Below are 22,358 nucleotides of genomic sequence, written 5' to 3' on the forward strand. Positions count from 1 at the left end.
ACTGAAGCACTTGGCAAAGAGTTTGCAATTCTTGAAGTGTACATGCACTACCTACACTAGAGAAGGTAACTGAAACTCAGAGGATGTGCTGACATTTGCAATAAGCTCTCTTCTTCACAGCCTCATCTTTGTTTCCAAGAAAACTGGTTTTTTGCACAGATGAGCAGGGCCATTCAACTATAAAGTTTTGTCATCCACACTGCAGAGTTAATCCATCCCACCGCAGAAACACAGGTATCTGATGGACACAGATCACAAACAACCTGGAAGATGAGGACTAATTCTTAGATTAATCTCAATTCATCCTGTACAGACTGTATTTCATGCAATCTAGAATTTCAATCTTCAAAGCTTCTCAACATGTTTACCTTCTCTTCCCAAGGTTAAGATGTTAAGAATGAATATCCATCTATTCTTCAAACTGTACATTTTTACCTTTTCCTTTAAGTGAGCCTGTCAACAAGATTAACAGAAACACCTGACAGCAGGCCTCGCTGAGCCAAAAGAGCAGAGAACTATCCCACTCCTGCTGACTGTGCATGTGTATTTGTACTGAACATCCCAGGGAAACACATGACCATGCTGCGATTTCAACTGCTCCATCATCTATTCTATGTCCAGCCTGCTCTACAGCTTGCCAGACTTGCAGGGTTTGTGTGATAAGTGATTGGATGTGCTGGAAACCTTCTGAACAGATCATCAGCCTGGATGCTGTTTCCTGCAGAGTTGCATTTGCTGCTGTCATAGGCACATCATGCCATCTCCTTTATGGGCTGATTGAGCTCCACTTTAAAGCCATCTTTTTGCTCTCATGGTCCCTGCAGGAGGCACCCTCCAAGTACTCTTCCTCCATCAATGTTTAGAAGAAACCTCCCAGAGTACATGCCAAATTCATGCTTGGTTGTTCTTTTGATTAGATTATTTATATTCTGAGGAACTTCATTTCCATAACATTGACAAGGAGTGTACAGTACTAAGAAATCAGTACCCAGCTTCAGCTGTTGCTGTGACAGAACACTCATTCCCCTTAACACACCCAGAGCTTCCTGCACCTTAAGAATTCACCTTTCTTGAACAAAGATGATCAAAAGTGTATTTTACCTGTATTTAATCTGGGGCATTAGTAGGATTTTATTTAAAATCAGTAATATTTTCTACAATGGATGGTTTGTGTTACCACAAATGCACTTGCCAGGACTGCACCATCTGTTGCTTCCTATGAAGATTGTCTTCTTTATCAGAGAGGCTAAACAAGAATTTATAGATTCATCTCCTTTTATTTCATACTGTCACCTCACTCTTTTTGCTTTAGGGCTCATCCACTGCTTTCTGCACAATATTTTGGTTCTCATAATAAAGCCTTTCTAATTCATCAACAGCAAACATGATAAGTAAATTCCCACATTTTTGCTTAGATCATAAATGAAAATATTTCCTACTTCCACTTCTGTTTCCATTAGTCATCCTGGCTTCACTCCTGTGATCCCACACAAGCAAAACTAAAAACACAGGCAAAATATTTACTTAGTTAAAAGTTACATCTAGTTGAATCTTTAGCTTTTTTTTACTGCAAAGCAATCTCTTTCTGGTTCCTGAGTTAATAGCAAATAAAATTTTTTCTACTTTGATTTCCTTCACAACGTCCAGCTCTGTTTTTTTCAGAAAGCTCACTCTGTCTCCCTGATTCCTGGCACTACAGAATAGCCATTCTCACTGCTCAGCTAGTGCCCAGCCAGTTTTGGTGCTGGACTGATTCACAGAGGAAGATTATGCTTTGAAAACCATCCTCCAGGCTGCCCTCAACACAAAACGGTCAGTGAGAATTCTTTTTTTCTTACAGAGGGAGATCCCCTGACAATGTCCCAGAAAGTAAAAGAACTGGGCTCCATTACACACCATGACCCCAAAGCTTCTTTCCCTTCCATACCTTCCAATCCTTTCCCCTTCAAAAGCACTTCTGCATTCCTAAATAACCAAGCTGCCTCCTAAATACCTAAATATTTAAAAATCAAACAGTGAGGGTAGCCAGAGTACTTATAAATATCACAACCTTTCCAGGCAACTCTGAGCACAAAGCTAGCTTTTTATTCCATTTTGTCTTTGGTAAAGTGAAGGAGAAAAATCAGAGTGTCAAAGTCCATAGCTGCACTTTTTAACTCTTGCTTCCCAGCCAGCTGGCTCCTTAACAGCCTTTAATTGGCAAGTTTTGGCAATCCAGGTTAATTAACTGTTCTTGGTTATACACTCTCTGTAGAATGGCTCAGAGAACCCTGATTAGCCAAACATGCTTTTCCTTAGCAAAGGCAGTGCTGAATGTCTAAATGTCTTGAATAATTTCTCAACTCTACTTTAACCTGTTAGTTCAGGAAATTTTCCACCAACTCCCCAGAGCATTTAGCCCTTCCCAAGTATTAAGAAACATTATCTGCTACTAGTCTGAAGGCTGCATAGAAATACACTCCATGTTTTTGAAACCTCTGACATTTCATTTTTAAATTTCTTCTAAAAAATACACTGAAATTATTTCTGGCTACAAAGGAAAGGAGAATGGAGATTATCATCAGGTGTGTTTATCCTGCTCTTACTCCTCCTTGTACACCTGCCCATAGTTATTCACCACAGAAGGTCACTCTGATCCAGGAGCTGCTCTTCTGCCCTCTGCTCTTGTAAAAATGGGAGACCAATCCATTTAGCATTCCAAGGAGTAAAAGCCAGCAGGCAAATACCTGGAGGAAAATGCAGGGAGCATGGTAACATGTGGTGATATTTCTAATACATTTCTCCAGAGTGCAGGAATTCACTGCTTTACAATATCCTGACCCAGGGGTCGTAGCTATACCTTTGTACAAAAAGATACAACATGAACTTGTCTGACTGCTTTTTGAATGATTCATACCTGGTGAATCCTCTTCCAGCATTTCTATACAGGACTACACAATCACCAAAAGCACTTCAGCATTGCTGCCAGATTAAAGAGAAAGGCTTTTTATCCAGCACTGTTCAAGCTGTAAGCGAACGTGTGCACAGAAGAATAAAAGACACTGAGGACAGGAGTGGACCTGTCCCACTGTTTCACAGACATTCCTAGCCAAGGAGACTGCAATGGTTCTCATCTGCTGGATTTAAGGGAAGTAATCTCATACCTCACCTATATTAGTGAAAACAACGTGCAGACATTACCACAACAGTTGTCTCACCTAAGAAAACTTAGCAGACACTTACTTTCAACAGAAAATTCCTGAAACAAGAAACTAAAGAGATTCATGTAAGATCAACTTTAGGAATCATCCCACCTAATATGATTGCTAGCAATCTTCCCCCCAGAAAAGGTGATTGAGATCCATTCAGTTTGTAAGATGCATCAAGGTAAATGAACTGAAATTATCAGGCATCATAGAGGAACAGGTAGGTGAACTGAGCAAGACAAACCTAGGAGTCCTATCATGCAAGGACAGCACATTTCGGGACTACTAAACAAACAAAACCCAATAAAACACCCCCAAGGACTCATCAGCTGAAAGGAAAGGCGTGTGAAAGACTCAGGGATTTCTGCAATACAATCACGGAGAAAGCCCACGTGATTCCCGATCTATCAGATTTGGTATTTTACTTCAGAAGCAGGGAAATATTCATACTGCTGAACAAAGCATTGATTAAACCACACTTACTACATTCTTATCAACTGTTTTGAGAAAGATGAGATCAAACTGAAAAGAAAATAACTTAAGGGAAAAACTATAAGAGCTATTAACCTGAATAAACAACACAGCCTGCCCTTACAAAAGAAAGGTGAAATATTGGCTTGCTTAATATTAACCTGCCAAAAGCTAGGTTACAAGGAGAAAGATGTTGTTAAATATGTCTGTGCAAGTCAGAGAAGGAGGATAAACTTAATTACAGATAATAGTCACATAGGTCTAACTTGGTCTCAGGGAGTTTAGAACGGAAGCTGAAGAAAGAGCAATGAAGCTCTGGGACAGTCTTCCAACCACAGCAGGGGCAGAAGGGATTTATATGTTTTTTAGGCAGACCACAGTAAATTCACAGAAAACATCACATGGCAAGTTTAGAATGGTTTTGGAGTTAGATCACAGACTGACTGTCTGATAAAAAACACATTTTAGAGTAATAATAAGCTTGCTTTTAGATTTTTTCATCTCCCCTTCAGTTAAAGTACTACCACTAGTCATAGCTGGAGATAGAAATTTAGGTAGGATTTACTGGGACTCCTAAGGATAATCAAATCCCTCCAGGTCTCCAGTCATCAGCTAGTTCTCACACTCCAGGTGCCACGTCTAGTGAGTCAGGTAAGAGAAGAGGATCACTGGAAGGTTTTATGGTCTTCTAGAATTGATTATGGTCCTGACTGATCTGACATTTTCACCTAACAATATCCTTGTTTTGCCCAATTTCTTCTTTTGGAAGACTGTAGCTTGGAGGCATTGGTCTGTTGTACCAAAGGGCTCAACTTCATGTTAGTATTTTGGAGTGCATCTAGCAAAGAATAGAAAGGGATAAAGAAAAGAACTATAGAGGAGAACTAAACTCTGCAAACCCCAGTTCTGTACTAGTTTCTCTGCAATTGTGGGAAATCATTTCCAAGACACAGAGCATCACTGGCTGTCCCTCTACAGAGGGAGGGATAACTGCACAATACTGGGCAGCCCTACATCAAGCAATTATTCATGAAAACAGAGTTTGGGGAAAATGGCTCCTTCCTCCACAACACCACCAGTGCTGAGATGGCAGACCCTGTGCTTTTCTCTCAGCAGCTGAGAACAGTCCTAGCTGTGTCCAGCCCCCAAGGCAGCAGTCACCTTTGGTGATGTTGACCTCACGGATGCTGTAGCCCTCGCGCAGCCGGACCGAAACAATGCTCACGAGGTCAGCGTGCACCTCCTTCTCCGTGTGCTTCTTCCTCCGCATGGCCAGCGCAGGGTTGCTGCTTGCAGACACCAGGTGCTCATTGAACAGCCTGTGCTGGGACACTGCAAAGGGCAGAGATGGCTTTGTGAGGGAGCAGCTCCCCTGAGCCCCATCCTGTAGGAACAGGTCTCCCCAAGAGCTTCATAAAAGCTGCCAGGAACACTTGCTCGCCTGAGAAACAGCACATCCTTCAGGCACCACTTACACCCACTCCCGATTCTGCAATACTGCAAACAGGTTCATTAGTGTGGCCAAGAGGCCTGGGAAAGGGACAGGGTGTGGTGTCAGGCACTGCTTCCTCTCAGACAGCTTTTGTGACAAGGCATGCACTGGAATTCCACGTTCAGCCTAGACAGGCAGAAAATGCACATCTGTTTCAACAGTCAGCAAGTTTTGGAGCTTTACTGATTTCCCAGGAAAACCCTGAGCTCCCAGGTGCTTTTTAAAAGGTATCAGGATGTGGAGCTTAAACCACTAACAGCTGATCTTTTTAAGATTCAACATTTTCAAGTCCCAAGACAACTCTCTTCAAACTTGCCAGTTTATGTGGCTTCTGCTGCCAAGTTACAGAAAGAGCAGATGGCACCAGCATATCACTGGGACACGAAAGGGTGTTTCCATGTCTTACTGGTAACTAAACTAATCTCTCTTGGCACACTCAGTCACTAACAGTCACAAAATAAGAACAACCAGGAGAGGCATTTGGGACAGTTCTCAAGGGTCCAATTTTTCAACCCAAACTGCCATCTGCAAGCCCTGTTAGGACAAGCTCTCCAGAACATGCCCACCTGCAAGACAGCCAGTGTGCACAGAAGGGTGGGCAAGAGCTTCCAACCCCCACCACGTCCCAACACAGTGGGCCTAACTGCAGGTTGCTGAGCTAGGGGAATGGTGGAAAATGGGACATTTGTTTTCCCTGGCCCACCCAATTCCTGGAACCCAGAGGGGATTCACAGGCGAGGCTGTGTGACCCATTGTGCCCACAGCCTACAGAAGGCATGACAAGGGAGAGTATCAGCATAACCGAGCCTGGGGAGTCACCCCAAAGAGAGGTGCTCAAAGACAACCATCTACTGGAACAAGAACATGCACATTCCTCACCACAGTAATATTCTGGGTTCAGGGACTCCCCAGTACGCAGAAAGGAGTACAGCAGAAATGCCTTGTGATATACATTCAGATCCAGGCTCAGGGGATCCAGCTCAGGGCACGTGGAGAGGTAAGCACCAAAAGTGGCCATGGCAATGAATTTCATCAGTTCCACATTGGGAACGTGGCCAAAGCTGCAATCATAGGAGTAGACACCGCCCACCTATGGGATGGATAAAGGAGACATCTGAGAGAGAACAGCAGTGCTGAGAACAAAGCAGACAGCTGGTCAAGGACCCACAGAGGCAGAGAAGGCCCCCACTTCTCCTCTGGAGGTGAATGCCACCAGCACCAATCCACCTGTGTCCCTCTGGTACCCACACTGGCAGGTAGCAGCAGACGTACCTGCACAAAGGAGCAGGCCACAGTGCCACTGCGCAGCTGGTTCAGTAAAGTCTCGCACACAGCCACGTCGGGGACACTGGTCACACCATCAGTAATGATTATAATACCTGAAAACAAGGCAGCATCTCAGTGCATCTTCCATCTCAAACAGCTATCATTCACCCAGGAAATCCACCAGACTACGTTTAGGCAGTGTAAAAGTAGAAGGAAAATCCTGAGGCTGGTTTAAAGCTTCCAAAGCATTATGGAGCTGGCAAACATCCTGATTAGGTACAGCACAGCACACAGAAAGGGCACAGCTCTTCACACCCCAGGTTGCCCTGAGCAACAGTCACAGCTGTACTGCCTCACAAACTCCCCACCACTGACACACAGCACTTGGCATAGTGTGGTTCTCCCCATTCCCACCACCACAATTTGCCCCCAGAATACAGGGTAAATGTCTCAGTTGAAATTTCATCCCTAACAGAAAGGTCCATGCACACACCAGCCCTTATAAAACTAACCTCAGCCTACGGCAGGGGGAATACAACCCTTCACAAACAACCAGGCCAACCTTAACCCCGAGGACGCGGCCAACCTGCGCTGGAGTTGGAGGGCAGCAGCTGCAGGGCCAGGATCCCTTGGCGGACCATGCTGACCAGGCCAACGTCAGCAGTGACCACAGACACACTGGGCTTCCTCCCAGAGGACTCCTGCACGTCACCAGGGCTCTCTTGGCTCAGGGGGGATAAATCCACCTGGAAAGGTTAAAAAAAACCCAAAAAACCCAAGGCCCCATGGGGCAGATTTCAGCTCAACTCTAGTTCTCACTCTTCCAAACCTTCAGTCTGGCAGTCCCATGGTGCTCTGGAGCACTGCAGCAGACTCCATCTGTAGCTTTAACTTCCAGGTGCTCTTAAAATTCTGGTCACTTGGGCCCCTTAGAACAGCTGGGCAAGGCTGCTTGAAGGTGGAGGGACAGCAAGCTCAGGGCTTTGTATTAAGCTGATTTCTAATAGAAGGCGAAACTGGGGTCACTTTGGGGGCACCAAAATTCTTCTGTGGAGCAAAGCAGTTCCCAGTTAAAGAGATGTGAAAAACTCTTTCTCCCCCTGTCATTTAGAAGCTGCAGCTACTCAGCATCCACTAAATCTACTATATTCAGGCCAGAAACCCTGGAGAGGCAAAGGAGGCTCTGTCTCACTTGTGAAGCTCTGCAGCAGAGGGGGCAAGGAGCCTCATAAAGACAAAGTCTATGCATTTAACTCAAATGCATAGACAGAGTCTATGCATTTAACTCAAATGGCTCTCATTATGCAGTGTTGATATAAACAAATGCAGGTAAGCTTCTGCACCTTCTATGAAAAATATCCCCTAGGCAAAGCCTGAAATTTGTATAATGACACCAGTGAGAAGCCTACTGCATTCATAGTCCCTTAATCCCCAAAAGGCTCTGGCAGTTCAACCCTGTAATAAACATAGCTTTGTTTTTACTGCTAATGCACAGAATGGCTGAGACCCCCCTCTACAAAGCTATAGATGATTGGAGCTGGGAAAATAAAACTAGAACTAACTAAACTTTTGCTGTGCACAAACGGGAGCAGCCTGTGCCCGTGAGCAAAAAATACTGACTGTCCATCACTTTAATTTGCCAGATGCCTTAAATCCAGATGCTTGTTAACAATGATACAGCAAGTGCAACTTCAAAAGTGAAAAAAGTTTCATTCCCTGCCCTTCCCCTGGGGCCTCCCACCTCCACCCCACAGCCTGTGGCAGGACTCACCAGTCCCTCTGGCCTGCAAGAGCGTCTCTCTCCTCCATTTGCATGGAAGAAGTTACAGGGTAGTTTACCAGGAGAGAAATATTGCATCAAGCAGGAATGCATACAAAGCACTGCAAAAACACCATCTGGACTCACCAGTTGAGTTATTTACTTCTGGCAATCTACTTTCTGTTTCAGGACCAGCAGTTTTAGCATTGAAACACACAAATTTCAGCTAGAATATGAGACTCCAAGCACTGCAGATATGCAACTGCAATACATCACCAATAGCCTCTTGGTCATCTGATTCTGGGCCTTTTTTACTTTTCCTTTTTGCCCAAACTCTAATAACTAATGCTGACTAAGGACTAAATAACCTCAGCCAGACCAGCAATGACTTTGATTGCAAGAAGATCAAAAGCAGCAGGGCCAGCAGGTAAAGGGAGGTGATCTTTAAATGTCCCTTCCAACCCACACCATACCAGGACTCTATCATTAATTTGCTGCTACATATATCCATGGCTACTAAGCAGCATCTGTCACAGATTTCAAGGAGAACTTGAAAAAACTGGCTGTTTATTCAGCTTCATGGCCAATTTTCATGGTGACAAAGAAGTATTTTCATTCAAGAAATTAACAAGGGCATATTCCCAGCTATTTATAGATTAATTACATGGACATTATCACCTCTCCCACGACCTTATTCAGAGAGAAAGCACATCCTACCAATTCTCCCATGACCTACAATCAGGCTGTCTTACTGCACATTAACTTTGGGGAAGGTAACCATCCTCACCAGTCCTTCTAAACACTTAATGGTACTGCTTCCTCAGTGTTCCTGTCTCATTACTAGATCCCACAACATGATCTCACCAACTCCTTAGCAGTTCCTTCTGCACACCTATGCTGCCTCTCCTCTTGCCCCCACTTCAGAGGGGCCTCAGAGTGCATATCTCCAGGAAGCCAAGAGAGCCCAGCTACCCCTGCCCTCCTTACCTGTGGTTTGGGTTCATACTGTTGCTGAAGCATCTCTGCCACTTTGTTTTCAAAGGCACAGAGCTGTGTGTAAACTTGGTGCAGAAAGGCCTCACGCTTTGTCTCATCCAGCTGACAGCCCTGGAACAGTACCTGCCCCAAGGACATACGTGTCAGTCATCAGGTTAAGATTTTTTAGCACCAGCCCCCAAAGTGGTACACAGGAACACAGTTCTGCACAGTGAAGGTCAAACACGTCCCTGACAAAGCCCAGGTACAGCACAGGCCACTTCTGTCTGTTCCTGCTCAAAAGCTGTAAGCAGTGTAAGCAGTGGTACCTCAGGGCAATTGCTGTGCATGCCACAGCAGACGCTTATGCAACACTTTGGGGAATCTCCTTCTTGGGCAAGAAACTTCTACTTCACTCGACTTTCCCCAGGATAATCAGTTATCAGGAGAAAGTGATGTGGGATCATTGTTAGAAACCATTAACTGTAGTCTGATGCTTCTAAGAAAGGCCTGTTTGTTCTAATCTACCTTACCTATAGACTGATCACATTATCTTCCAAGGGAAACAGCAAATTGAAATAAAGAAAAGAAATAATTAGAGTGGACATTACAAAAGAGGCTGAGTGATGTGACAGAGTAAGCCTGCCACCACAGAAACTCTCCAGGGTGACAGGCATGACACCTGTGATTACAGATGTCACCCTGGTACAGGCAATCCCTGTCCACAACCAGACACAAAGAAGATACAACATGCAGACAAAGACCTCAGCAGATTGGTGGGGTGCTGCATGTTATCCACATGCCTCAGCCTCTTATGGGCAAGGCCTCACAGTGACACAGGAGAAATAAATGATCACCACAGAGAGTCCTTCCTGGGTGAGCAATACACACATGCACCTTTTCCTCCATAAAAGAAACAGAATGATCGAGTTGTACCCAGAGATCACAGCTCATGGCCTCATATACAAAGTGGGAATTTAGAGAAGTCCAAAGAAGAAAAATGTAGCAACTTCAGGGTGCTCAATATAGTGTAAACAGGGGAGATACTGAGGCACCCCATGATGGTCTGCAGGACTGCTGGACAAGATGATACATGAAACATCAATGGCAAATGGAGAAATTCCTGCTACACTTACTCCAGTAGCACCTCAGAACAGACCAAAGTGATGGCCACATTCCTCAGGTACAACACAAACCATGGCAGAAGGCTTAGGCAGAGAGGGCTGGGGAAGGGGAGGGAGGGAGGAACAAGCATAGACTAACAGGCTCCTCCTTTTACCAAACACTTCCTCTGGTATTAGCAAAGATATGAAATACACCACCATAAACACATAAGTTATGTGAAAATACTGTAAGGTGGAAGAGATCAAGGATGAACTTCAAAAACAGCACTAGGCCCATAAACCAGACTCAAACTTATTAAACAGACCTGCCATGACACAAGTAAAATATCACTGATAAATCTCAATACTGAGGCTGGCTGCTCCCTCCAGCAAGAAGAAGCATATTCAGACCAGGGCAAAAAAACCAAGGTTTGTAGGAAGAGGCAATTATCTTTGAATTAACCACTGCTACAGAGCTGGAATAGGGAGACAAGCTTTTGGTCATACAAGCTCTTCTTGAATGCTTCAAGCTAATTAAAACAGGCAAAAAGAATTAATCAACAGAAATTAAAAACAAAAACAACCCCCAAACAACAAAACAAGAACAACAACAACAATAAGCACACATTCAACATGAGGCAAATATTCCCTGTGGCTCAATTCTAAGATCATGCCTGAGGGCAGCATTCTCCAGAGAAACCTCTGCTTCTTGCCCAGGAAGGAGAAGTTGCTCACACACACACACTGCATCATGCCACATGTTCTAGTGAGACAAGCCTGCAGCATAACAGACAGCAGAGCCCAGCTGCCACCTGCCCTGCTTTCCTTGTGCTCCCAGGACACCTGCACAGCACAGTGAGCTGCTCACACTGTGCCAAGAGAGATCCTGAACCTTACCTGGTGGGACTGCAGGCCAATGATGGAGGAATACACCTGGATGGTGACAAAGATTTCTGGCTGGTAGATAATGTCTGAACCAGGGATACGAAAGGGTCTTAACAATCCCACCAAGCATCGGGAAAGGGCATGGAACACTTCATCAAAAATTATCTCCCCCGTTGAGTCATCCTACAGAAACAGAGAAAGGGAACAGCTTTTTCATCTCCTAGGACCTTCAGTCTCTCTGTTTTGTCCCACTGAGCAGACCCAACAGCAAACATCCTTCTGCAATGGCATCTGGATGAAAGTGACAACTCCTGTAAACAGAAGTCACGCATTAAGCATCCCATGGAGAAACAGGATTTGCCATTAAGTTCCCAGCCAGGGGCACAGCCTGGCTCCCTCCCAGGAAAAGCAAGACTTCTGCAAAAGTTCAGACTGACACCGAGAGCGATAAACTTTCTCTCACCAAATAGAAATGGATTTCTGTTTTCATGCAGAACACCCCAGAGAGAAACAGTTTCTGCTCTTACCACAATGCCCGTGGAAGGGCTCAGATCAAGCTCAATCACAAATCGGTACTGACGGGCCAGGAAGGTGACCCGTGTAGAGGGGACGAGGAGGTAGGGCCTGGGCTGGACCGGCTCGTCTGGCTGCCACCCATTAGGCAGGATGCTGAGAACATCAAGCTCATTTTCTGACTTTGCCTGCCAGAACAAGCAAACGGTGCATGAGAGCACATCAAGCCACACCAAAGGAAGACTCAGAGAAAGGAAAGGTGCTCAAATGCCCTGCAGGGTGCAGGTGCTGCTGGGTGGTGCAGCCCTGAGCACCAACTCACCAGCTCGGGCTCGGGCACGGCCCGGATGACCTGGTGCAGGCGGCTGAGCACCCAGGCGAGCCGCACGTTGCGGGAGATGCGATAGTCCTTCTTCATCAGGAGGAACACGTGCCCTGCCTCCTCCACCTGCGGCGGGAGCACAGCGGCCCAGGTCACCCCCGGAGCAGCCCCGGACAGCGCCCGCGCCGCCGCTCACCCCGGGCTGCTCCGGCCCCGCGGAGCCGGCCCCACTGCTCCCCATGGCGGCCGTGTCCCCTGCGCCCGCGGCTCGGCTCGGCTCGGCTCGGCTCGGCTCGGCTCGGCTCGGCTCGGCTCGGCTCGGCTCGGCTCGGCTCGGCTCGGCACCCCCAGCCCCGCTCCCCGGCCCGCACCCACCTCCCCGTCGGGCCGCTCGGCCGCCGCCATGTCCGCGCGGCCCCGCCCCGGAAGTGCGGCTCTCCCGGGACAACGGGGCGGGGCCGCCGCCGTCGCCGCCGCCATCGCCGCCATGCAGGTGAGGGCCGGGGGAGCGGGGCCGGGCGCGCCCGGGGCTGCGCGGCCTGGGCGGGCGGCGAGCGCGTCTCGGAGCAGCCGGTGCGATGCTCTGCTGTGCACAGCCCCTTGCTGCTGCACGGCTGTGGGGTGAGCGTGTGTGCGGCTGAGTGCCCCGGTCCCGCTTGGATGAAACGTCGTTAATGGGAAAAGAACCTAATTATTAAGTGCTGTGAATTTGCGGCATCCGCGTTGTCCACAGAAAAGAGCATTAGGGGCAGGTTAACAGGCTGTATGGATCCACCTCCTTTGGTTGGTTTGAAAGCGCAGCTGGCTGGCCGCATACAGATGTCCTGGTTGTCCCGCTGGAAAAGAAAGTGAAAACAGATTGTCCCGCTATTCCTCGTTTATAGGGCTCGTTACATTGTCTCTCCTTGTTTCAGCCACTTAGTCATACCAGTCTTTTTACTGCTTTTTCACTGTTGTTTTTTTTTTTTTTAATTTGGTTTTGGGTTTTTTGGGGGGTTTTTTTTGGAACTACGAATATTCATCATTCTCGTTGCCTTTATCAGTAAATATTCCTACTCTGTTCCTTTTCAGTTGGGGGAACAAGAGTGACATGTAATATTCGAGATGCAAAGGAGGCATGCATTTATGTGGTGGCATAATGATGCTTAGTTTCTATTGCTTGCCTAATAACTCCTGTGGTCGCTTTTACTTCCTTGACTGCCTTTCCAGGATTGGGCATTGGGCAGATGTTTTCATGGGTTACCCTCAGATAATCCTGAGATCTTGTTGAGTTACAACGTTATCAGCTCAGATAATGTCATTGTGTACAGAAAGTCATGGGAGTTTTTTCCCCCTTTGTTTTGCCAGTCAGGATTTTTTTTTTCTCCTTTGTTTCGCCGCCTGCACTGTTTTACCTTTACCTACTCGGTATTTCACCTTTACCTCTCAGTTGCTCCCTATCAGGAGGTCCTTCAGAGTCTCTACCATAAGCCCTATCTTTACTACCTCGGGCCAATTTAACATTGCTAACAAGCTCCTCGAAGTGTCCTCTTGGAGAGGCGCAGCATTCCTTGGAATCTCTGGTCAGTCTTACTGTGTGCTTCTTGCACAGCTTGCATCTGCCTCCGGCTCCTGATGGCTTTGGGAAGAGCCTGGGAAAGGAACTTGGAGTGCGCTGCTGCCGTGAGAGTGCTCCTTGTGCAATGGGGTTTCGTGCATCCTCTTGAGGCCTTCTTGGATAAGCACAGGCAGGTGGCCAGGGGAATGGCCATGGGTGCAGATGCCTGGCACCTCTGCAGTAAAACACTGGCTACCAGCCCAGTAACACAGGCAGTAGTTAACCTCCTTGCACAAACACAGTGCACACAAACTGTTGCAGGCACATTTCCTAATTGGACAGGAACTGACTAGTCCTGTCACAAGATGAAGGAGAGTGCTTTTATCTCTAGGTGGAACAGCCAGCAGCAATCTGTTCATGAGTCCGTGGACTGGGGATCAAATTTTAATAAGGTTGGTTCAGCTGTTTGCTTTAAGGTGGTTAAAGTGAAATGAAGTCCCATCAGTGATTACCGACTTGTCAGAGTACAAATAAAATAGAATAATGTTGTGTTCTCATGAGCATGGAAGGTGCCTGATAATCTCTCCATGAGGCTTACACGGGCCAGTGTGTTTGAACGGAGCAACAACAAACCCAATAGCAGGCATGCCAACAGTGTGAGTCACTCTATCTGCTTTTCCAATCGGCATTCCCTTTCTATTATTTGATTGCTTTGTCCCACCCTCCGCATGGATTATTGTACACTTCTCAACTTACACGAGCAGTTCCTTAGGGCTGGGACTTTAATTATATTTTGCACAACACCATAGCATGAGTAAGTTAGAGCAGATAAGAGTTCAGAGGGATTTTGCAAGAGTGAAGGACGTGCCTTGATGTCTTCAGTAACACATCCCCAGTCTTGACACTTTGTCTGTCACCATCCTCCCTCACCCGGAAGGGGATGTCAGTGGGGAAGATTGCTTAAACAATATAATCCCAGCAAAAGGCAGGAGATGAGGTGTGTGTGTGGGTACAGTGCCAGTCTGTGTCACGGCAGGGCAGGGCCAGGAGGAGCTGCCAGTTTCCTTGGCAGCTGGAAGTGTCACATGGGGAGAAAGAAAGTAAAGAATGACACAAACTGGAATCCTCAGTAGTCCCCAGTCCTGGTACTCATTTTGCAAAGACTCTTTTGGATGAAGACATCACAGCACCTACAGCTGCTGTCAGAAAAGGCTGAGGGGATGCTAATCTTTGGTCTGGGTTAGCTTAAGTGGCTTACAAAGGTGCTGTGAGCTAGTTTTGATGACTTTGCCTGATGTGGTGAAAAGCAGATGATGATGTCTTCAGACACTCATCCAGGTCTTTAGCAGGACAGCTGGCCAAGTGTTTGTCTCAGGCACAAGTCTCTTGCCTAAGTAGTCTGACCCAAGGGAAAGGGGTCAGTGTGAAATAATAGGATTTTTATCTCCAATGGCTCTGCTTTCTCTGAAAAGGAGTCTGGCTGTAGGACAGATTGGATCACGGATGCATGGGTGTGGATTTACAACTTCTTTGTTCTCTTCCCTTGTCTGTCTTGCCTTTTTTTAGAGAGAGGAGAAGCAGCTGGAGCTGACCCTGGAGGCACTCATCAGTCAGGTGGCCGACCTGAAGAACTCCTTGGTCAGTTTTATCTACAAGCTGGAGAACGAGTATGATCGACTCACCTGGTAAAGTGTCTCACTGTTGATCACTGCCAGAGCTCTTCAGACTTGGCTCAAAGGATTAATTTAAAAACATTAGCTTCTTGTCCATAGGTTTCAATTTTCTTTTTGCATTTGTGCTGGAGGAACCATTACACATCTTCCACAAGAAAACCAGTTGAAAACCATTGGCTTCATGTTGTAGAATAATTAGAGTCATGCTAACAGCTTTTAATCCAGACATTTTATGGGAACTAGATTTGCATCTGCAGTAAGTGAAAGTTCTCAGATGAAAGACCTTAGAGACCCACATACAGTATAAAATGAGGAATAGTTCTTTCTGCATTTCTTGACCTTTTCTGGCTTTTTGTGGCTCTGATATAAACTGAGCTTTTGTGTTTTGCTGATTCTGCTTTACTGCAGTTTGAGAGCCTTGCAAGATGGCATTCTCTTCCTGGAGAATATGGAGCATAAAGATGTTATAGCTGCAGCTTAATAAGCTATATGGTATCTTAGTGTCTGCCACTGCAGCAAAGCTTCACAGACAAGTTAACATTTATGGTTAATGTTGCAGAAGGCAGGAGAGCTGATGAATCCAGAGACTAAGCTGGAGAGAACCTCCTTGAAAAGATTGTCAGTTGTTTAGCTTCATTGTTTCTTAGTCTGGATAGATATTTTCTGTCCTGGCTGTACTGCTTTGGAATGAAATTGTTTCTTAAACCTTGCTCCAGAGTTTCATTGGGAGAGGTGGTGAAAGCTTCTGTGTGTGTTACTGAAATCGCACACAACTGCCACTTTCAGTTGTACTGCTTGTAATGTCCCTGAGGTATTTGCTGCATTTGAGCATTTTCCTGTTAGGACTGGGGTTTGTCCACACCTGCATATTCAGCCATTGGTTTTACTGCTCACTGTCTGGGGTGGACTGATTTGAGGACTAAAAGTGCTGTTTCCTCGCTCCTCAGCCATTTGAGGGAAGAAGAGAGAAAAGCCCTATGTGGCATCCCCTTTCCTTGTTCTATCTTCTTTATTTGCTTTTCCAGGCCTTCAGTTCTGGACAGCTTTGCATTGCTCTCAGGACAGCTGAACACCTTGAATAAAGTGCTAAAGCACGAGAAGACGCCGCTGCTGCGAAACCAGGTGATCATCCCCCTAGTGCTGTCTCCGGACCGTGATGAGGAGATCATGGTAAGACGTGTCCCCTGAGTATCAGAAAGTGCTTGGGTGCCTGAGTATTCAGCTGGGCATTCCTCAGTTCTGGGTGTAAAGGAAGGAAGGGCAAGTACTTCTGTCTGAGAGCTGCTTTGCTGTGGGGTTTTCACCTACAAATGCTTGCACTGGATACACTTTACAGGAGGTGTTGCTGTGCATAATAAATGTGTTGCTGTTACTAAACAGGCACAGTGCAAATTCCTAGACAAGTTGTTGAAACTTCCTAATGCTCTCCAGATCAAGGCTTTCCCTGTAGCCTTGTTCAGCACCATGGCCTGTGCCCTGGTCTGGAGCTGCCTGGTGCTGGGCTGGAGGGGGAGGCTCTGAGTGAGGCTTGTGCCCCCTTGCAGCGGCAGACAGAGGGGCGTGTGCCGGTGTTCAGCCATGAAGTGGTGCCCGACCACCTTCGAACTAAGCCCGACCCTGAGGTGGAGGAGCAGGAGAAGCAGCTGATCACAGATGCAGCTCGAATCAGCCCTGATGCAGCACAGGTAGGTAAAGAAAGGTTTGATACTTCTGCCTCTTACCCCTAGGGCAACAGATGCCCTTTAACTGCTTCCTCCACCCTTCCATTTGAAAGTTTTGTTTTTCTTCTGTGTTCTTTCCTGTCTGAGATTTCTCCAGCTGACCATAGCTGAGGTTTGGTTTCCTCCACAGTTTCACAAGAGTATCCAGCTCTCTGGCTGTTCACAGGAGGTGCCCTCCAGCCAGCCAGAGGCGAAGGCTGTCCCATCTCCACAGTGCCCTCCTGCATTAGCACTGGGCACTCTAAGCTCAGCTACCAAAACATGTATATTTGGTTTCATGGTTCCAGGGAAGGGAAATCTTGTTCATTTGTCTTGCTGATTTGTACTGAGTTGGAGGTATCCTGGCAGTTTCTGACAGTTTTCATTTTGCAGAAACAGATCCAAAGTCTGAACAAAATGTGCTCAAATTTGCTGGAAAAAATCAGTAAGGAGGAGCGTGAATCTGAAAGTGGAGGTATGTCACTGAGGTGGAAGTGGGGTACAGGGTTTAAGCAGCAGACTTGAGAGAGTAGAGGCAAAATAGGTGTACTGGAGAGACTGAAGTATGGGAAACACAGCTGAGCAGCACAAATGAAAACATTCCAGAAGATGCAAGATTGGCTGTCCTGGAGCCCCCTAATTTGAGAAGTGAGCCAGTAGGTGCAACGTGCCTTCCTTGTGTGACCTATACATGGCAGGAAGGTCACCCCAGCCCTTTGACATATCTGCCTTTGAGGAGGTAATTAATATCTGCCGAGAAAACTTCCCAATCAACTTTAATTAATAAACATAGCTGTGAAAATGCAGGAGCAATTAATGAGAAACCCTTTAGCTATGTTCTGAAGGAGTCCACATGTTGGCAGGCTCTTGTGTGATCCTGTCTAGATAATGGGTGCTTCAGGCTCATGGCCAACCTTTTCTGGTTGTGGTGTTCACTGTTCCTGGGAGTGCCACACACTACTCATAAAGGCAGAGGCATTGTTTTTACTCTCATCTTGACAAAGAACCTGAGCACAGGTTCTGTCTGCTATCTGGGAATAAGAGTGTAAGTGGACACATGTGTGGCAGAAACACTTGCACATGAGCTTCCAAATTGCTTATGAACTTCCAAAAGGGGGTGTTGCTATTGTTTGTCTGAATCACAGTGTTACCTGCCATAGGATTCAGCATGCAGTAGCCTTTAGTGGCTGCTTCTTATGGGCATGGAGGAGTTAGCTCACTTTATCCTCCTTCCCTAAGGAGATGATGCCCTGCTCTCAGTAAAAAAGCTCTTGTATCACCAGTAGCCATTGATTTTGCAGCTTCTTTGACCTTGCTGAGACTCTTGTAGGACAGCCTGTAAGAAACTGATCTCTATTGCATGCACTGAAGTAGCCTGAAAAGTAAATTCAGGACCAGCTATGCTACTTTTTAGACCTGATTGCCAAGTCTAGAAATAACTTCCAAACTAACTTCATTTTTTTATAGGCTTACGACAGAACAAGCAGACCTTCAACCCTGCAGATACCAATGCACTGGTGGCAGCTGTGGCCTTTGGGAAAGGGCTGTCAAACCGGAGACCCCCAGGCTCTGGAGCTTCTGTCCAGTCAGGCCAGCCGGGAGCTGGAGCCATCATTGCAGGTGCTTCAGGCATGCAGCAGGTCCCAATGACAGGTGCACCAGCTCAGCAGCAGCCAATGCTGGCAGGAGTGCAGATGGCACCAGCAGGGCAGCCAGGTAAAGTTCCATATCTGAGATCAGTTGAAATCCAGGGACCGAGAAAGACAAATGCAGATGTAGAGATTCTTCCCCAGTCAATTTTTAGATGTGACTAAGTATGAGGTTCCTTTTGGGCCTTAATGACATGAGTCAGGTTATAACAGAGAAGTAATACCTGTTTGAAATTGGCTCAGAGGGTGAGGTGGATCCCAGCCAACCAGCTTCAGCTTCTTAACTCCCACTGCAATACTATTTTAATAATAGACTTAGTGAACATAGGAATCAATATGGAGAGAGATCACAGTGTAGTTTTCAGGGATCTGTACTGGGGGTTTTCCTGTGAAATTTAAGTTGTGGGTAGGCAATAAAGTGGAAAAGTTTGATGATAATGAGTTATTTAAGGTAAGAAAAGAAAGTTTTCTGTAAAAAGTTAGAAGGATTTCCTATACAAAGTGACTTTGCTTAACAGAAGTAGACATTTGCATTGAATATAAAGTGAAATACATAGGCATAGAAATTTGACTACACATCCAGCACCTGGACTCTGACCTAGTTACTTGTATTTGTGAAATACATCTATGATAGAAGAGTTCTGTAAAGACAATAATTGGGTATTCAGTTGGGGCAGAAATGCAAACCAAATGCTAGGAATTTCTAGGAAAGGAACAGAGAAACAGGTTATCTTCAGGCTATTCTGTAAATCCATTGAGTACCCGCATCTGCAATATTATGGGTGGTTCTGATATCTCCTCTACTAGTGGGCATAGCTTTGGGCTAGAGAGAAGAAACTGGAAGCATATAAAATCCCAAATTATATACAGCAGGCAAATGAGGAATGATTTTTCATTGTCTCCCATGATAGGTTTGGTGAAAGAGCACCAATCAAAATGTGGGCTTGTAGTTTAGAATGGAAGGGAGATACTTTTCTGAATACTAAATAATTACACTGTAGAGCACATTGCCTAGTGTGTGATAGGCAGATAATGTTTATATGAGATGGAACAAGAAGTAAGTCCATAGAATTGTGGATGAAAAATCGACATCTAATCCTGAGGATACCAACTCTGATTCCTTGACCCTGAGCCACAATATGTTAGAAGCAGAATAGCTATTCTGCAGGGATATCACTGCAGGCTTGCCCTATTCTGGTATTCCTACATAAAAATCCTCTGCTCTCAGGAATGGGTTTGGCCTGGGGGATCTGCAGGCTAACCCTGTACTGTCAGAATGTTTTTGTTAATTGCAGTTTAGGATATCCAATATCCTAATTGGTGTTTTCTTGCCTGTATATAATGACTGTTGTTCAGACCTGTACTTGAGCAATAGTATTGATCCTAAGTTAAATATGTATTTATGTAAGAGTTAGAAAGTAATTTCCACTGTAATTTGGTAACAAAGAAGACCTCCCGTGATTCCTGGCTGAATACACAGAGAAACTGTATCCAGGGTGGGGAGACGGTCGCTTCTGTAGGCCTGGCAGAGCACACTGGTAAGGGGAGCGCTTGTCCAGCCTGTGTGATGGGGAAAGTACCTCTTGATAAGGGCAGCTCTAGTGGGTTTTGGCAAAGGTCAGTCTCACTATTCTGCTTTTGATAGTGTCCATAGCTGAGGCTGAGAGGATACAAGAACAAAGTATATCTTTACCACAGTTGCTTTTTAGGGATTTCAAGCCAGAGTTTGGTTTGATACCATTGGGTCCAGGAGCCATTAATTTTTTGCAGTTCCTGTTTGAATTACAGTTTTGACTTCTACAACACCTATGGCAGTATGTCTCACAGCTTTATCACATTTTGCTTAAAATCTTTTTGATGTTTGAATATTTTGCTTGATAGTTGGAAATCTGTCATGCCTCCTTCCTTTATCTATTTTTAGGTGTTTTTCCCTTAGCTAAGTCCTATTCTCTTTAATATGACTTTATATATGAAAATTATAACTTGGATCATCCTTTTCACTCTTACATGCACTTCTTCTGGTTGTTCTCAAGACTGATAACACCACAACCACTCACAGCGTCTCAGCTGTGGGTGAACCATACAGTTCAGTTCACTGCTGCTTTTAGGGTGATATCTGACAGTATTTGTCTCCTGATTGTGTATCTATCAGTTACTGTTAGATCTCTATCAGCTACCTACCTGTCCATTCATTGCTGGCAGTGACCCACTAGGGTTATGTTTGAGAAAGTTTAATAATCTTTCCTGGTTTAGGCTTTTGCTTATCAAATCTTTTCTTGTCCTGCTGCACTATAATTTTAAGTTCCAGAAGGTTTTTGGGTTTTTTTTTCTGGTTCAATTTGAAGACACTGAAGGAGTGTTTTTTGAATATCCCTCTGTGCTGATCTTTAATCACTGTTTATTGTTCAGATCATGTCAGTTTTGTCTAACACTCTACACTTACTGTAAGCTGCTAATAATATGTCATTGAACACACTCCCATGTGAGATTGGTATCAGCAGAGAGTAATAATGCCCAAGAGGTGGATGTGGTTACAAGAAATTAAGAAATCTGAGAGAGGCTTAGTGATTTAAATATACACCCTGACTATAAATAATGCTACAGGGAAGGGGATACAGACTCTCTGAAATGGAAGTGGATGCAGTCTGGGTTCTTCTGTGTGCTGCTGCCAGCAACTTCTATGAGACTAAGTACAACACTCCTGTAGGAGCCTCCTGACAAAGAGAAAGGCTTTCTGAGGATGAAACAAGAATAGAATTGAAGGGGATAGCAGGGACACAGGAATTGTCAAGGAGATTTGTCAGTAGAGAAAGATGCCAATTTGTGGAAGAGTTTGTTCGTGTAGGTCAGAAGCTGGAAGGTTCTGTAGCAAATGAGCCTGGAGTGGAACTGGAAAAGCCCAGACAGGGTTGTTGTGAGTCTTGTGTGCTCCTGAGCAAATGTCCTCTCATATGACTGATTTTGCACTGCTTTTTCTTTTTTCTCTCTCCAGGAAAAATGCCAAGTGGCATAAAAACAAATATAAAATCTGCCTCAATGCATCCGTATCAGAGATGAGCTGAGATGAGCAAGACCCGGGGAACAGCAACATTTGTTACTGCTGCAGGCACCCCACCTGGATTCCTTCTAGTACTTCCAAGTCCCTTCACACATCCACGCACTGTATTTGGGAAGACAGGGTTTATAAGGCCCTTCCCTGGATTTTATTCAGTGCTGGGTGGCTTGTGTGGAGCTGCTGCTGGCCATGTCTCCTGGACACATGTACTTCTCTGTTCAGCCACAGCAGAGGACTTTGCTTCTGGTATTGATGCCATCTTCTCCAGGTCTGGCCTGGAGGAGAACTACCCTTTCCTGATAGAGAACCTGAAGAGCTGCACAGAGCTCCTTGTTTCTGCTTGTTCACTTGGTATGTTCTTTCTTTACTCCATCTTGTTTAATAAAGACCTTGTTATGCTCACTGTGAGACACCGTGTCCGTCTCTCGGGTCATAAGGACTCTTACCTCCCTTTGGGTAAGACTACAGAGCAGCTCCAATCTAAACCACGCTGAAAATGTTGGAGGACAAGTGCTGGAGCTGCAGGTCTATGTGTAAAGGGGTGTAGCAGAGTGAGTCAGCAGGGTACAAACATAAGCAGCAAACATCTTGTGTGTCAAAAACCAATTATGGCTATACCCCAGAAAGCAAAATACTGGGAAGGACTATTTCAAGGCCCACAGCAAAAAGACAGCACTTGAGCAACAGAAGCACAGAGCTTTTGTATTCTGATGCTGCAGCAAATCCCAGCTGGATCTGATTTCACTTCCATGCTTCTTTCCTTCTGTTTTCTA

General features: G+C 45.6%; 2 protein-coding genes across 3 annotated transcripts in view; one reads left to right on the plus strand and one right to left on the minus strand.

Moving 5' to 3' along the window:
• SZT2 (SZT2 subunit of KICSTOR complex) overlaps positions 1-12,093 on the minus strand; it is a 53,147-nt gene extending 41,054 nt beyond the window's left edge. For both annotated transcript variants that reach the window (XM_084211728.1, XM_084211727.1), the window contains exons 1-8: positions 11,972-12,093; positions 11,664-11,837; positions 11,149-11,319; positions 9,161-9,292; positions 7,001-7,160; positions 6,421-6,527; positions 6,028-6,238; positions 4,818-4,988 (exon numbers count right to left, since the gene is read on the minus strand). In XM_084211728.1, the coding sequence (XP_084067854.1) occupies positions 4,818-4,988; positions 6,028-6,238; positions 6,421-6,527; positions 7,001-7,160; positions 9,161-9,292; positions 11,149-11,319; positions 11,664-11,837; positions 11,972-12,067 (1,222 nt within the window). In that variant the 5' untranslated portion in view covers positions 12,068-12,093. The remainder of the gene's footprint in view (positions 1-4,817; positions 4,989-6,027; positions 6,239-6,420; positions 6,528-7,000; positions 7,161-9,160; positions 9,293-11,148; positions 11,320-11,663; positions 11,838-11,971) is intronic.
• A 322-nt stretch (positions 12,094-12,415) lies between these two features.
• On the plus strand, positions 12,416-21,980 carry MED8 (mediator complex subunit 8). Its single transcript, XM_084211543.1, has 7 exons — positions 12,416-12,464; positions 15,075-15,193; positions 16,207-16,351; positions 16,726-16,866; positions 17,275-17,356; positions 18,349-18,597; positions 21,523-21,980. Exons 1-7 carry the CDS (start codon positions 12,459-12,461, stop codon positions 21,585-21,587), a joined length of 807 nt encoding a protein of 268 aa, XP_084067669.1. The 5' UTR covers positions 12,416-12,458; the 3' UTR covers positions 21,588-21,980.
• Positions 21,981-22,358: the final 378 nt, after the last annotated feature.

Source organism: Fringilla coelebs, assembly GCF_963513975.1.
Source record: "Fringilla coelebs genome assembly, chromosome: 9".
Lineage (NCBI taxonomy): Eukaryota > Metazoa > Chordata > Aves > Passeriformes > Fringillidae > Fringilla > Fringilla coelebs.

Coding starts and splice junctions, on each gene's coding strand:
- MED8 (XM_084211543.1), top strand. Junction 15,194..16,206: donor GAGTATGATCGACTCACCTG/GTAAAGTGTCTC, acceptor TTGCTTTTCCAG/GCCTTCAGTTCTGGACAGCT. Junction 16,867..17,274: donor TCAGCCCTGATGCAGCACAG/GTAGGTAAAGAA, acceptor TTCATTTTGCAG/AAACAGATCCAAAGTCTGAA.